The 16558-nt window shown below is 34.0% G+C and overlaps 1 protein-coding gene across 1 annotated transcript in view; it reads left to right on the forward strand.

Annotated features, from left to right (window-relative positions):
• LOC127698453 (cilium assembly protein DZIP1L-like) overlaps positions 1-16558 on the forward strand; it is a 71098-nt gene that overhangs the window by 48518 nt on the left and 6022 nt on the right. The window contains exons 14-22 of the mRNA XM_052201905.1: positions 18-156; positions 633-710; positions 985-1084; positions 1621-1888; positions 3208-3432; positions 3919-4051; positions 4880-4969; positions 5541-5617; positions 8251-8339. Of these exons, the coding sequence (XP_052057865.1) occupies positions 18-156; positions 633-710; positions 985-1084; positions 1621-1888; positions 3208-3432; positions 3919-4051; positions 4880-4969; positions 5541-5617; positions 8251-8339 (1199 nt within the window). The remainder of the gene's footprint in view (positions 1-17; positions 157-632; positions 711-984; positions 1085-1620; positions 1889-3207; positions 3433-3918; positions 4052-4879; positions 4970-5540; positions 5618-8250; positions 8340-16558) is intronic.

Below are 16558 nucleotides of genomic sequence, written 5' to 3' on the forward strand. Positions count from 1 at the left end.
TTATTTGTAATTAACAGAACTTACAGAAGTGGAGAGATCACCATGAGGACACAACAGTTCTTAGAAGAACTACGAAAGAACCCAACACTGAAGGTAATGAGGGATGAACTGGTACAACTGTTACAAGATCAGCTTGAGAAAATTGGTGTTCCACCTGTAAGTTTAATTTCAGATTAAGTTATTACTCTAGAGTGCCTGACATCCCTGTAAAGGCAGTGCTTATGAGTTTTGTTTCATTGAAAAAAAATTAACTAACTAAAAAAAAACCACATGAACGGATTTATTTTTTGTATTTAAACCTTTTTCAAAGGAGAAGTTCAAATGCTTTACCAGAAGCTTTGAATTCTTTCAAAATTGATTAATGATATTATCATTTTACTTTTTAAATATTTGATAAGTTTAAATGAGAATTCCATAAAGGAAAGCATTAAAAACTATCTGCCTAATGGTTTAATGAACATTCAAGAAAAGAAGTAAAAAGTACAATCTACCAAATTGTGTGTAAAGAAGAAACTTACATTTGTTTGAACTGATATATATACTCCATACTTTCAGAATTAAATCAGGTTTCTTGTCAACTTTTAAATCAAGAAATATCAATTTTTTTATTTCTTTTAATGACAATTTTTCAGGAAACAAGAGGATTACCAGATGACATCTTAAGGAATAAACTGCAAATACTAAGAGGAAGAAGGCAATCAACTCAGCAGGTAATTTTGAATACAGTGACCAACAAAGACAACAGTTAAGAACTTTTAGTGCTCTTTTGTAATGGAGATTACTTTGGTCCATACCAAAATTTGCTGTAGACCATTTTATATGTTCGATTGCTTTTGGTGACATGTATTTAAGGTGTTTCATTTTCTTATTATTATATTTTTACAGTTAAGTATACACATATAACCAAACTTAAATTATAAATCAGTTACAAAAACAGGCAAACAGTAGGTGACTTACCTCTGACTAAACCTGAATGTTTTGTAGAAATACCCAGTATTCCCTGACTTCCGTAGACAGTATGATGCAGCAGCAGAAGAACAAGCCAGAGAAAAACTGAAACAAATGAAGAGATCACCTCCACCAGGTTAGTTATTTACCATTCATTCAACTAAGTTAAATTATTTAAAAAAAAATGATTATTAATGACTTGATTAGGGCCCTGTCAATTAAATGGCAGAAGACCTATCAGCTTGTCTGTGCATCTGTCCATCACAAATTGTTTCAATCTTTAATTTAAAACCCTGAGTTCTGTAATGAAACTTGGTATGATTATTCACTACTACCAGAAAGTGTGTCACATACAAGCATTTACACTGTACATTGAAAGTCATGCTTAAAGCTTAGTTCAACTTAGCCACCCTTTGCATATGTGCAAAAGGTGTTTCCACTAACGTTAAAAGGGTGATGAATTAATATAAGGACAATCTTGTTTCCATATACCCTTTTTTTATACTATAATCATATTTTGAATATCAAGTTTTCAAATCAAATATGTTGAAACTATGTTTTTTTCTTAATTTCATGGATTTGTCTCTTAAATCCAACCCCTGCCTACAATTAGTCCAATAGGATACCATATCTATATATATATATATATGATACATTTTTTCTTAATCACAGCTCCGAGAAGCCATATGCCGCCTAGACCTCATCCTAGTACTTCATTACCTCGATCTCAGCCTCAGCAGTCTGGTGGCACAGCTGCAATGTTTTTGGCATCTCCAGCTAGAACTCCTGGAACATCGCCACAGAGACCTACAGCACCTGGAACTTCACCACAGAGACAAACAGTAACTAGTCAGCAACGTACACCTCAACCAGTCCCCAGTCAACAACTTCCTAAGCCAGCTCCTAGAATGGCTAGTCCACAGAGAACTGGACAGTCAGGGTAAATACGTACCAATTCTTTTCATTATTCTGCCTATATATAGTTCTTAGAGAGATTGGTTGCAGTTGTGTCTTGGCATGTCATAAACTTTTAAAAGATAGTAAAAACTCATCAAAGTAAATAGATGTTTACATTTTTCAAACTTTAATTTTTTTCAGCTGCACACAAGAAGCCATATGAACAAAAAAATTTATGTTTTAATAGAATTTGTACAAATTAGTCTTCTCATTAAAACACCTGGTACTACCATTCTACTACACAAGAAGAATTTTAAGTGTGTAAAAAAATTAAGAAATTGCTTTGGAATGTAAAGAATTATAAACCTGTCTATTGTATCAGTTGATAAAAACAAGTCAAACCTGAATGCTTTAAGCCCAATTGCAGCATATTTGAGATTATGATATGATGAATACCCCTCTATGTGCCATTCATCCAAAACAAAGTTTTTGAGCCCATAAAAAATATTGACAAACCTAATTTTGATATAAATGACGCATAGGGTAAAGATGACACCTATTGACTTTAAAGTCTGTGGTCAAAGGCATACCTGTTAATGGAATCAGTTTTTGTAGTTGTCATTCGGAATTTGTCAACTCACCTGAGATTTGTTTCTGACCCTGAATTATAACTTGACTTTTGCACCCATGTGCTATAATAATTTTACAGTGAAAAAAAAATAGAAATTATTATACAAATTGAAACTTTAGTTCTAGTATTGACTAAACCAGTACACATTATCATACAAATTGAAACTTTAGTTCTAGTATTGACCGGAACAGAACACATTATTAAACAAAATGAAACTTTAGTTCAAGTATTGACTGCAACAGTACACATTATTATTCAAATTGAAACTTTAGTTCTAGTATTGACTAAACCAGTACACATTATTATACAAATTGAAACTTTAGTTCTAGTATTGACTGGAACAGTACACATTATTATACAAATTGAAACTTTAGTTCTAGTATTGACTGGAACAGTACACATTATTATTCAAATTGAAACTTTAGTTCTATTAATGAATTAACCAGTACACATTATTATACAAATTGAAACTTTAGTTCTAGTATTGACTGGAACAGTACACATTATTATACAAATTGAAACTTTAGTTCTAGCATTGACTGGAACAGTACACATTATTATACAAATTGAAACTTTAGTTCTAGTATTGACTGGAGCAGTACACATTATTATACAAATTGAAACTTTAGTTCTAGTATTGACTGGAACAGTACACATTATTATACAAATTGAAACTTTAGTTCTAGTATTGACTGGAACAGTACACATTATTATACAAATTGAAACTTTAGTTCTAGTATTGACTGGACCAGTACACAGTGGGATTCAGAAGATGATGATGATGATGAGAGTGAGAACCAACCAGCATTCCAGCAAGTAAGACGTGTGCCATCTAGTCCTGCTCGCCAACCACAACAACAAACACAACCTGTGGCAGCACCAAGGTCACAAGTTATTATGTCTAAACCACTTGCGAATGATGGTGATGATGACTGGGATGACTCAGAAGATATGAGGTAAAACAATATTGAAACCTAAGTTTAAATTCATGGTGAAGTATACCTGAAGGCTGTTTCCAAAGTATAAGTTCTGGCGGGAAGACTAAAGTCATTAGTGACAACACATAAATTAAAGGAGAGAAACAGTATTTGTCAACGAGACAGCATCATAACACAAAAAAATAAAAGATTATATTATACTTTTCCAAAGAAAAGTCCAAGACTAAGAGTACCAGTATGCCTAATTGATTTTGTATTAGTCGTTGAAAGTTATATTAAACGACATAATATTGTTGTTTGGGTCAAAGTTGTACAAGCACACGAAATATAAAAACAGGATGTTTACATTGGATTTATTTCTCAAAACTATGATGAAATTACATGTAAAAATTATTGCTGTTCTTTACCTTGACAATTTTGTGAAGGAGGGTCACTGTTTCTTATTTTGTAAGATTTCTAATTTGATAATGTACACAAATTGAATGTATGCATTGAAATTCTTAGTGAACTAGGTCCAAAAGCAAGTACTGCACCTGTGAGAAGAACTCCTCAGCAACAAAGTTTTGGTATGTCGACATCACCTGGTAAGGGTCAAAAGGTTGCAGAATTATCAAGAACTATTGAGCACCAGTTGGCTGTAAGTATGATACAGTAAATTAGGTCATTGCATTTGAATGAATATTTGATGGTAGATGAATTTTGAACCAATTAACAAAATAGTGTGCATTAACCAATTAACAAAATAGTGTGCATTAACCAAGAAAGGTACAATATATAACAAAAAGTAATTTTAAAGTCTTCCTTACATGAGGAAAAGGGGAAATGTTGAATTAAAGGTCAGACTGCCTGTCAAAAAAAAATTCAGTGCAAAATCGTAAACACTTCTTTAGAATGGATTGCAACTAAACTCAAGTTGTGATCATGGGTTGGGTCATACTTCATACCAAATGTAGTTGTGGACCTCATTAGTCAAGTATTTGATCAGATTGATTTTAAGGAGTTTCCCATAGGAAAACATGGATTTTACCATTTCTGCATATTGGAAAATTTAAATGCAAAATCTCTACACAGTTCACATTTGAATTGCTTCATGACATGTTTAATATGTTGAACGACCTTAATAATTTTGTCACACATTTCTCCAGTACTACTAAACAGAATAGCTTCTTTATTTGATCAGCAGCTTGACAGTGGTAAGTTGAAAGCTGTGACTGCATTTATGCACTGTCAAACACATGCTTCCTGAGTTCCCATACTTAGAAGTATCAGTTTGGGTATGATTAGCACAACAACACATGTAACTTTTCTCAGAAATTTTGACTTTATAGTATTAAGCTACGTAGATCTATTGGGTTACAGCAATAAGAATATTAACATGATTCGAATCAATGCCTCTAATTGTAATATTGAACATTTTGAGGTAAATAAGAGGAATTGAAATTTGAAATATCACTTTGTATTGCAGGGAAGAAAAGATGGGCAGAAAAGAGCAGGTGCTGTTGACATCATGGGATTAGGTGGTCCATCTAAATCTTCTAAACAACCTGATGTTTTGGTATGTTTTTAAAGTCTATCCTATTATTGTATTCAACCTCTGAAAACAAAAGAAAACATTAGTTCAGAACCTGTTTACAAAATTTCTAAGTCTTTGCTTATAACATATCCTTTATGAAGAAAGTTGAAGATCCCTAACTGTAGACAAATAACAAACAAAACACACAAACTGTAGACAAATAACAAACAAAACACACAAACTGTAGACAAATAACAAACAAAACACACAAACTGTAGACAAATAACAAACAAAACACACAAAATAACAGAACTAGAAAGCATCTGAAATCAAGATATAAGAACAAGTTACTAGGAAAATGATCAGTATATGACAAAAACACACAGTGAAGACAAAACAATAGTGAATAACCTTTCCTTTTGTTTTTCTGTTTTGTTTCTGTTTCTGTTTGTGGCTTTTCTAATTAAAGAAAACTTATGACAAACAACAATGTTTGTTTGTTGAGTACAATGAGCAGAAGTCATTACTACAGGAGATTTAATAATTATGACTATAAGTTGTTGCAGAGAGATATTTATGATTATGTGAAATAAAATCTTTCCCTTTAATTCAGGATGATTTTTCTGATAGTGACTGGGATGTTTCTCCAGTTGAAGATGAATCTCCCCAAAAGAAACAACAACCAGTGAAGTAAGTTAATTATCTTGTACAGAGGAGTTGGTTCACTAACTAGTAATGTTGACCCTTAAAATCGGAAATTTTTTAACTGCAATAATGTTGTGAAAATTTGATGAAAACATAATTTAAAATGTCCCAATTGTTTCAGTGAAAAAAGATTTTCACCAATTGCAACATTAGTGATGTATTTGTGACATCATAAGTGAAGGTGAATTTTGTTAAAAACTGATTTTTGTCGAGCCTTCGACTTTTGTGAAAAAAGCGAGACATAGCGATCCTACATTCCGTCGGCGTCGTCGTAGTCATCGGCGGTGTCCACAAATATTCACTCTGTGGTTAAAGTTTTTGAAATTTTAATAACTTTCTTAAACTATCCTGGATTTCTACCAAACTTGGAAAGAAGCTTGTTTATGATCATAAGACAGTATCCAGAAGTAAATTTTGTAAAAAAAAAAAATCCATTTTTTCTGTATTTTACTTATAAATGGACTTAGTTCTTTCTGCCAGTTAACATTACATTCACTCTGTGGTTAAAGTTTTTAAAATTTTAACAACTTTCTTAAACTATCCTGGATTTGTACCAAACTTGGACAGAAGCTTGTTTATGATTAAAAACTAGTATCTAGAAGGAAATTTTGTTAAAATTTTGTTCCATTTTTTCTGTATTTTACTAATAAATGGACTTAGTTTTTCTTCCAGTTAACATTACATACAGTCTGCAGTTTAAGTTTTTAAAACATTTATTAGATTCATTAACTATCCTGGATTTTTACCAAACTTGGACAGAAGCTACTTACAATCAAAAGATAGTATAGAGAGGAATATTTTTATTAATTTTTTTCCTCATTTTTTAGCTCACCTGGTCCGAAGGGCCAAGTGAGCTTTTCTCATCACTTTGCGTCCGTCATCATCGTCGTCGTCGTCGTTGTCGTACGGCGTCGTCTGTTAACTTTTACAAAAATCTTCTCCTCTGAAACTACTGGGTCAAATTTAACCAAACTTGGTCACAATCATCATTGGGGTATCTAGTTTAAAAAATGTGTCCGGTGATCCGGTCAACCAACCAAGATGGCCGCCATGGCTAAAAATAGAACATTTTGTAGATTTTGGCTTATATCTCTGAAACCAAAGCATTTAGAGCAAATCTGACATTGGGTGAAATTGTTTATCAGGTCAAGATCTATCTGCCCTGAAATTTTCAGATGAATCGGAGAACCTGTTGTTGGGTTGCTGTCACTAAATTGGTAATTTTAAGAAAATTTTGCAGTTTTTGGTTATTATTTTGAATATTATTATAGATAGAGATAAACTGTAAACATCATAATGTTCAGCAAAGTAAGATCTACAATTAAGTCAACTTGACCAAAAAGGTCAGTTAACCCCTTAAGGAGTTATTGACCTTTATAGTCAATTTTTAACCATTTTTCGTAAATTTTTGTAATCTTTTACAAAAATCTTCTCCTCTGAAACTACTAAGACAAATTTAACCAAACTTGTCCGCAATCATCATTAGGGTATCTAGTTTAAAAAATGTGTCCTATGACCCCGCCCGCGAACCAAGATGGCCGACATGGCTAAAAATAGTACATAGGGTAAAATGCAGTTTTTGGCTCATATCTCTGAAACCAATGCATTTAGAGCAAATATGACAGGATCAAATTGTTTTTTAGGTCAAGATCTATCTGCCCTGAAATTTTCAGACAAATCAGGCAACACGTTGTTGGGTTGCTGCCCCTGAATTGGTAATTTTAAGAAAATTTTGCAGCTTTTGGTTATTATCTTGAATATTATTATAGATAGAGATAAACTGTAAACAGCAATAATGTACAGCAAAGTAAGATCTACAAATAAGTTAACATGACCAAAATTGTCAATTGACCCCTTAAGGAGTTATTGCCCTTTATAGTCAATTTTTTACAATTTTCATAAATTTTGTAAATTTTTGTAAATTTTTACAAAATATTTTCCACTGTAACTACTGGGCCAAGTTCATTATAGATAGAGATAATTGTAAGCAGCAAGAATGTTCAGTAAAGTAAGATCTACAAACACATCACCATCACCAAAACACAATTTTGTCATGTCAGAATCCATCTGTGTCCTTTGTTTAATATGCACATATACCAAGGTGAGCGACACAGGCTCTTTAGAGCCTCTAGTGTTGAGCCTGCGATTAACAGCAAAAGTAGGCGAGACACTGGGTTCCGCGGAACCCTTACGAATTTTTTGCATAATTTGGCAAAATTCATGACAGTTTTCTGAAAAATTTACACTAGCACCACCTCTCGCCCACAAATATTTTTAGTGAAATATTCATTATATACCATATTTCTTACTTTTCAACCAAACATTCAATGGGCAAGGGATGGTGCCACATATGAAATCGTGATTACAGTTAAAATTTAGATACTGTCTTAAGTTAAAGTTTTTCAGTCAACGATAAGTTTGTTGCTAATGTTTTAAATTCTGTATGAGGACTTTTTTAATTGTTCATGTAATGTAGACATAAAAATCTGTCGCTAATTAAAACATAATTGGTGACATGGGCAAAGCCAATCGTGAACCCTAAAAAATTATGTATTCATTTTGACATTGAATATCTGTGATTTAAATGTTTATACAAAGCAAGTTGTTATTATTTACAGGAAGCCAGCAGTGTCATCTGTGAGAGGTAGTCATGCAACTGATACATCCAATACGTATGGTACAAGTGTATGGGGATCATCATCCAAAGGTACCAGTCATATAACAATATTATTATTTTTCCTTTATAAGAAAATTAAAGGTGGTATGATTGACAATGAGACAATTACTCAAAGACAAAATGATGGAGATGTAAGCAACTACAGGTCACCGTACTGTTTTATCAAAGAACAAAACTCAGGGTTTGACATTATTTTTTTTTATCAACTTGTCCTTTGGGCAAGTGACTATGATATATTACTTGTCATAAAGTGAAAACCATTTGTCCAAATTTTGTTCTTGCTTAAAAAGTTTTAAACTGCCATTGATGGATTTAAAATCAGTTAAGTGCAAGTCAAAAAGGAATGAAATGTAGCAGATTTCTGAAAGTGTTGAACCTAGCCACTTGAACAACACCTCTTCACCAGTGACCTAAGAGCAACCCAAAAGAAAAATATTTGGTTTTAAGTCATAACATAATATTTTTTGTAGTTTTCTGTGTTTAATTTTTATGCCCCACCTACGATAGTAGAGGCGCATTATGTTTTTAGGTCTGTACATCCGTTTGTTCGTTTGTTCGTCTGTCTGTCTGTCCCGCTTCAGGTTAAAGTTTTTGGTCAAGGTAGTTTTTGATGAAGTTGAAGTCCAATCAACTTGAAACTTAGTACACATGTTCCCTATGATATGATCTTTCTAATTTTAATGTCAAATTAGAGTTTTGACCCCAATTTCACGGTCCACTGAACATAGAAAATGAGAGTGTGAGTGGGGCATCCGTGTACTATTGACACATTCTTGTTTTGCCTAATTTGCCATAACTAATTTGTCTGTCCTTTAAAATAATTGAAAATAATCCAATCTATGTGCGATTCCCTTGAAGTCCTTTTTACAAGATTTATTAAATCCTCTATATCTCTTTTTTCATATTTTAAAATTTTTTGTTTCATCCTGTTCAGCTTTCAACTTTTCGGGTATTTCGACAAAAAACTTCCCTGCTGCTGTGCTTCCTAAATAATATGGGCTCGGGAATGAAACTTAGAATAAAACAATTTTCCAGTAAATCTGTGCTTAACCCGAGATCGGTACTCGAATTCATATATTTTTACCTACTGAAACCCTTTTCCTTAACATGCTTAGATGAAATTTGCTCAACCTTGAGAAAAAAAACCTCATAATAAATATCAGGGCTAAATTTATATATATATATATACATGTCTTATGTCTATCTCTAGATTCGCCTTACGTGACAAGGTAACACTACGACTATTGAAGTTATATTTTTAATAGCAGATATGGTCGAATGGTCTAGAGCGCTGGACATGAGGCTAAGCGATTGGTGCTGTAGTGTATCAAAGGTGTGAGTTCAAATCCCATTGAGGGACAAAAATTTGTCAGCATAAAAATCTAATTCTAACACTGTTGGGTTTAATTTTCAGACTTATATATATATATATGCCTATGAGTAGTGACAACTACAAATTATACCTTGTCCATCGGATTTCTTATGATTAAGAAATACCAGGTGTTGGAATATTTAGAAAGTGCCTAGAAAATCAACTTAACAATGTTAGAGTACATCTGATTCTTTACTTCCTCCCCAAGTGGGGCTGAAACCTGTACCTTTCACTTTTCACTTCTACGACAACACCGCCTAGCATTGCACAGACACCTATATATGTCATAGAAGTATGAAGTGAAAAGTACAGGTTCCAGCCCCGGTCGGGGTGGAAGTAAAGAATCAGATCTATTCTAACATTGTAGAATGATTTTCTAGGCACTTTATAAATATTCCAATGCCTGTTATTTCTTTATCATAAGAAATATGATGGACAAGGTATAATTTACAGTTGTCACTACACATAGGCAGACATACATATATATATATATATAAACAATGTTAAATCTGCAAATTTGCGGAAGCAAATTTTTGTTCTTCCATAGCCGGGATTTGAATTGATGCTATTGGGATATCGAGACAACACCGCCTGCACTATGTCCAGCGCTCTAGACCACTTGGCCACCTAGACTGAACTAAAAATTCAGCTTTCATTGGCCTAGTGTTATATATATATATATATATATATAGATTGCCTAACAATGTAATTTTAACACACTATTTAGTATGTAAATATAAGAATGTTTAAAATATTTACAAAATGATGAAAATAAACGCAATATTTCGCTAGACTAACTAGCTTTATCAAGCGTGTATCTATCCAGGTGAAATCGGATGTAGATGATAAGAAACTTTTGCAGCTCAATGTATATGTTGCACTTGAATTTAGCTGCCTTGAAAATAATACATAATTTGGATGAAGTTCAAGATTTTTACAAAATTGGTAGTTGAAGTTAGCAACGTCCATTGGCCAATATTACAGGATAAAAAGGACGGTGCTGTGTACTAAATTATTCTTTATCTTTCCTGTATCTTTTCTCATCTTTTTCGTTAAGACCATCAGGTTCTAAAGTGTGGAGTTGGTGGATCCAAAAATTTTCTCTTCTCCTTCTCGCCGTGGTGTCCCACTCGGTGTTGACTTCTATAATTTGGAAGGTAACATTATCAAAAGAATGTTTCGTTGAACGAAGATGTCTTGTGAGAGGACAGTTTTTGTTGGTTTTGTACCATGAACGATGGTTATTGAGCCGAATATTAAATTTGTCCATTGTTTCTCCCACATACTGAATGCCACATGTGTCACATGTTAATATATAAATTGAGTTCTCCGTTTTACAGTTGGAATTTGAGTAGATGGTATAATTTTGTTTAGTAACGGAGCTGATGAAAGAACTGCTTGTATTGGCAGCTTTACAACACAAGCAGTTCCTTCGACCACATTGTTTGTAGCAACCGGGAGATGGAGTAGGCTGCTTTGCTAATACAGATGTCACTAATTTGTCACGGATGTTTTTAGGTCTTCTGAAGGCCATGACTGGTGGTGAGGAAAATACTTTTTTTAAGATTTGAATCATTTTCTATAATTTTCCAATGCTTCTGAACAATGGAAGACACATTTTTAAAATCAGGATGGTAAGTGAGTACAAGGGGTGTTCTGTTAGCTGCTTTATTCTTATCTTTGTACTCTAGAAGTTCTTGGCGACTAGTTTTGTTTGCTCTTTCGAAAGCGCTATCAATGATGTTGTTATTGTATCCTCGAACAACTAGATGTTTACGTAGTTGTCCAAGTCTAGCATTTTGTGTATTTTCAGTAGAGCATATTCTCTTGATTCGCAATGCCTGGCTGAATGGGATGCCACGGGAGCAGTGTTTAGGATGGCAACTTTTAGGAGAAAGGAATTGATGTTTGTCCGTTTGTTTGGTATGAAGGTCCGTTATAATGGTTCCGTTCTTGATGTAACTCGTAGTGTCGAGGAAGTTTATTTTCTCCATAGATGATTCATATGTAAATTTTATTGAATGGTGGAAAGAGTTACAGTGTCCTAGAAATTCATTAAGATGTTCTTGTGAATCTGTCCATTTGAAATCAATATCGTCAATGAATCGGAACCATGATAAGGGCTGGTATGGAGCACTAGCCAAGAGGCGTTTTTCAAGTTGGCCCATAAATATGTTGGCATATGACGGGGCCATTTTTGTGCCCATACTAGTACCGTCTATCTGGAGATAATGTTTTTCATTGAAAGAGAAGTTGTTGTTCTCTAGCACTAGTTTCAGAAGTGTAACAAGGCACTCAGTTGGAGGATTTTTTTCACTACGAGTGTTCCATACCTCTTCACACGCTGCTATTCCTTCGTCTTGTGGAATGTTGGTATATAAAGAAGACACGTCCATGGATGCAAGTATAGTATTGCTTGGTAGAGGATTGAGGCTTTCCATTTTCTTTAGATAATCAGTCGTATCTTGGATGTAAGAGGGTAGTTCTTTCACATGAGGTCTTAGATGATGGTCTAAAAATTCTGATATCTTTTCAGTTGGATGACTATTTGCTGAAACAATTGGTCGACCTGGATTGCCCGTTTTATGTATTTTAGGCAACATATAGAATCTTCCGGCCTTTGCTTCGTTCTCAAGAGGTCGGAGATAATCAAAGGTGTCATTGTCTATATGCTTTTTGTCGAACATCTCTTGAAGGATGGTGTTGATCCTTCGAATATTATTTAGTGTTGGATCTGTGGTTAATTGTTTATAGAAAATGGAGTTTGAAAGTTGGCGATTTCCCTCTGCTATGTAATCTGTTTTATTCATGACAACCACAGCGCCCCCTTTGTCGGCAGGTTTTATTACGATATCCTCTTGATCTTTTAACGCTTTCAAAGCAATGCTTTCTGACTTGGATAAATTATAATTTCTTGTATTTGTTATACAGGACTTTATATCAGACCTCACGTAGTTAATGAATGACTCCAAGTTATCATTTTTACTCTTAGGTGGTTTCCATGAACTTTTTTTCTTAAATTTTGGGATGGGCGTGACTTCTTCATTGGTGTCAGTATCTGAATCTGTTAATCCAGCTTCTTCAAGGTTTTTCTTGCCCCTATTGTAGAAAAAATCTTTCAAGCGTAAACGTCTAGCGAATTGGTCTAAGTCCTCGTCTAGCTGAAAGTTATTTACATTTGATGGGATAGGACAGAAGTTTAAACCTTTACTTAAAAGAGATTCTTCAGCACGTGTAAGTTCTTTAGATGACAAATTTACAACAATGCTTTCAGTTTTTTGTTTCCGTCTTTTGAATTTTCTTTTTCTAGGGACCTTATGGTTTGTTGTATTGATATCATTCATATTCTGATTTAAATAGACAGTGTGAATTTTATCTCTTTGAAATTTATTCCTTTGTTTTTCTTTATGTTTGGATAGTTCAATTTTTTCAATATCTGCGAGGCGACGTTTAATTATTGGTAAATCGTCACGTGAAATGTTACTATTGTTAATGATATCTGATATTTCATTTACAATTTGTTTGTAATTTGTGGTTGTAAAAGAAAGTAACAGTTGAAGTAGCTGGATTGAACAGTTAAACAGAATTTCATTCCAACGGCTCATGAATCTTTTGGATTGATGTCCCGGTGTCTGGGGACTCACTTTGATGTTTAAACCTTTTGGTACAGTTCTACTTTGAATATATTTTTTTAAGTTTGATAAATGATGTTCAGTTTGTAGTTTCTTTTTAGTTAAAGATCTTAATTTCTTGAAATGCAGTGCGCTATCCATGTTGTAAAGATAGCGATAGATTTGAATGGATTACACAAACATTTGTGAAATGCGTGCTACTGAAGATAATAATATAAGTGCCTATAAATAGCAGCACATGACATACAAATCTATGGGAGTGTGGATTAATCAGTACAGAGATTAATTCAATTACACAAATAAAATTATAGATTGCCTAACAATGTAATTTTAACACACTATTTAGTATGTAAATATAAGAATGTTTAAAATATTTACAAAATGATGAAAATAAACGCAATATTTCGCTAGACTAACTAGCTTTATCAAGCGTGTATCTATCCAGGTGAAATCGGATGTAGATGATAAGAAACTTTTGCAGCTCAATGTATATGTTGCACTTGAATTTAGCTGCCTTGAAAATAATACATAATTTGGATGAAGTTCAAGATTTTTACAAAATTGGTAGTTGAAGTTAGCAACGTCCATTGGCCAATATTACAGGATAAAAAGGACGATGCTGTGTACTAAATTATTCTTTATCTTTCCTGTATCTTTTCTCATCTTTTTCGTTAAGACCATCAGGTTCTAAAGTGTGGAGTTGGTGGATCCAAAAATTTTCTCTTCTCCTTCTCGCCGTGGTGTCCCACTCGGTGTTGACTTCTATAATTTGGAAGGTAACATTATCAAAAGAATGTTTCGTTGAACGAAGATGTCTTGTGAGAGGACAGTTTTTGTTGGTTTTGTACCATGAACGATGGTTATTGAGCCGAATATTAAATTTGTCCATTGTTTCTCCCACATACTGAATGCCACATGTGTCACATGTTAATATATAAATTGAGTTCTCCGTTTTACAGTTGGAATTTGAGTAGATGGTATAATTTTGTTTAGTAACGGAGCTGATGAAAGAACTGCTTGTATTGGCAGCTTTACAACACAAGCAGTTCCTTCGACCACATTGTTTGTAGCAACCGGGAGATGGAGTAGGCTGCTTTGCTAATACAGATGTCACTAATTTGTCACGGATGTTTTTAGGTCTTCTGAAGGCCATGACTGGTGGTGAGGAAAATACTTTTTTAAGATTTGAATCATTTTCTATAATTTTCCAATGCTTCTGAACAATGGAAGACACATTTTTAAAATCAGGATGGTAAGTGAGTACAAGGGGTGTTCTGTTAGCTGCTTTATTCTTATCTTTGTACTCTAGAAGTTCTTGGCGACTAGTTTTGTTTGCTCTTTCGAAAGCGCTATCAATGATGTTGTTATTGTATCCTCGAACAACTAGATGTTTACGTAGTTGTCCAAGTCTAGCATTTTGCGTATTTTCAGTAGAGCATATTCTCTTGATTCGCAATGCCTGGCTGAATGGGATGCCACGGGAGCAGTGTTTAGGATGGCAACTTTTAGGAGAAAGGAATTGATGTTTGTCCGTTTGTTTGGTATGAAGGTCCGTTATAATGGTTCCGTTCTTGATGTAACTCGTAGTGTCGAGGAAGTTTATTTTCTCCATAGATGATTCATATGTAAATTTTATTGAATGGTGGAAAGAGTTACAGTGTCCTAGAAATTCATTAAGATGTTCTTGTGAATCTGTCCATTTGAAATCAATATCGTCAATGAATCGGAACCATGATAAGGGCTGGTATGGAGCACTAGCCAAGAGGCGTTTTTCAAGTTGGCCCATAAATATGTTGGCATATGACGGGGCCATTTTTGTGCCCATACTAGTACCGTCTATCTGGAGATAATGTTTTTCATTGAAAGAGAAGTTGTTGTTCTCTAGCACTAGTTTCAGAAGTGTAACAAGGCACTCAGTTGGAGGATTTTTTTCACTACGAGTGTTCCATACCTCTTCACACGCTGCTATTCCTTCGTCTTGTGGAATGTTGGTATATAAAGAAGACACGTCCATGGATGCAAGTATAGTATTGCTTGGTAGAGGATTGAGGCTTTTCATTTTCTTTAGATAATCAGTCGTATCTTGGATGTAAGAGGGTAGTTCTTTCACATGAGGTCTTAGATGATGGTCTAAAAATTCTGATATCTTTTCAGTTGGATGACTATTTGCTGAAACAATTGGTCGACCTGGATTGCCCGTTTTATGTATTTTAGGCAACATATAGAATCTTCCGGACTTTGCTTCGTTCTCAAGAGGTCGGAGATAATCAAAGGTGTCATTGTCTATATGCTTTTTGTCGAACATCTCTTGAAGGATGGTGTTGATCCTTCGAATATTATTTAGTGTTGGATCTGTGGTTAATTGTTTATAAAAAATGGAGTTTGAAAGTTGGCGATTTCCCTCTGCTATGTAATCTGTTTTATTCATGACAACCACAGCGCCCCCTTTGTTGGCAGGTTTTATTACGATATCCTCTTGATCTTTTAACGCTTTCAAAGCAATGCTTTCTGACTTGGATAAATTATAATTTCTTGTATTTGTTATACAGGACTTTATATCAGACCTCATGTAGTTAATGAATGACTCCAAGTTATCATTTTTACTCTTAGGTGGTTTCCATGAACTTTTTTTCTTAAATTTTGGGATGGGCGTGACTTCTTCATTGGTGTCAGTATCTGAATCTGTTAATCCAGCTTCTTCAAGGTTTTTCTTGCCCCTATTGTAGAAAAAATCTTTCCAATGCTTCTGAACAATGGAAGACACATTTTTTTATCCCATCAAATGTAAATAACTTTCAGCTAGACGAGGACTTAGACCAATTCGCTAGACGTTTACGCTTGAAAGATTTTTTCTACAATAGGGGCAAGAAAAACCTTGAAGAAGCTGGATTAACATATTCAGATACTGACACCAATGAAGAAGTCACGCCCATCCCAAAATTTAAGAAAAAAAGTTCATGGAAACCACCTAAGAGTAAAAATGATAACTTGGAGTCATTCATTAACTACGTGAGGTCTGATATAAAGTCCTGTATAACAAATACAAGAAATTATAATTTATCCAAGTCAGAAAGCATTGCTTTGAAAGCGTTAAAAGATCAAGAGGATATCGTAATAAAACCTGCCGACAAAGGGGGCGCTGTGGTTGTCATGAATAAAACAGATTACATAGCAGAGGGAAATCGCCAACTTTCAAACTCCATTTTCTATAAACAATTAACCACAGATCCAACACTAAATAATAT

The sequence above is a fragment of the Mytilus californianus genome, unplaced genomic scaffold (assembly GCF_021869535.1).
Source record: "Mytilus californianus isolate M0D057914Y unplaced genomic scaffold, xbMytCali1.0.p SCAF_4, whole genome shotgun sequence".
In the NCBI taxonomy this organism is placed as follows: domain Eukaryota; kingdom Metazoa; phylum Mollusca; class Bivalvia; order Mytilida; family Mytilidae; genus Mytilus; species Mytilus californianus.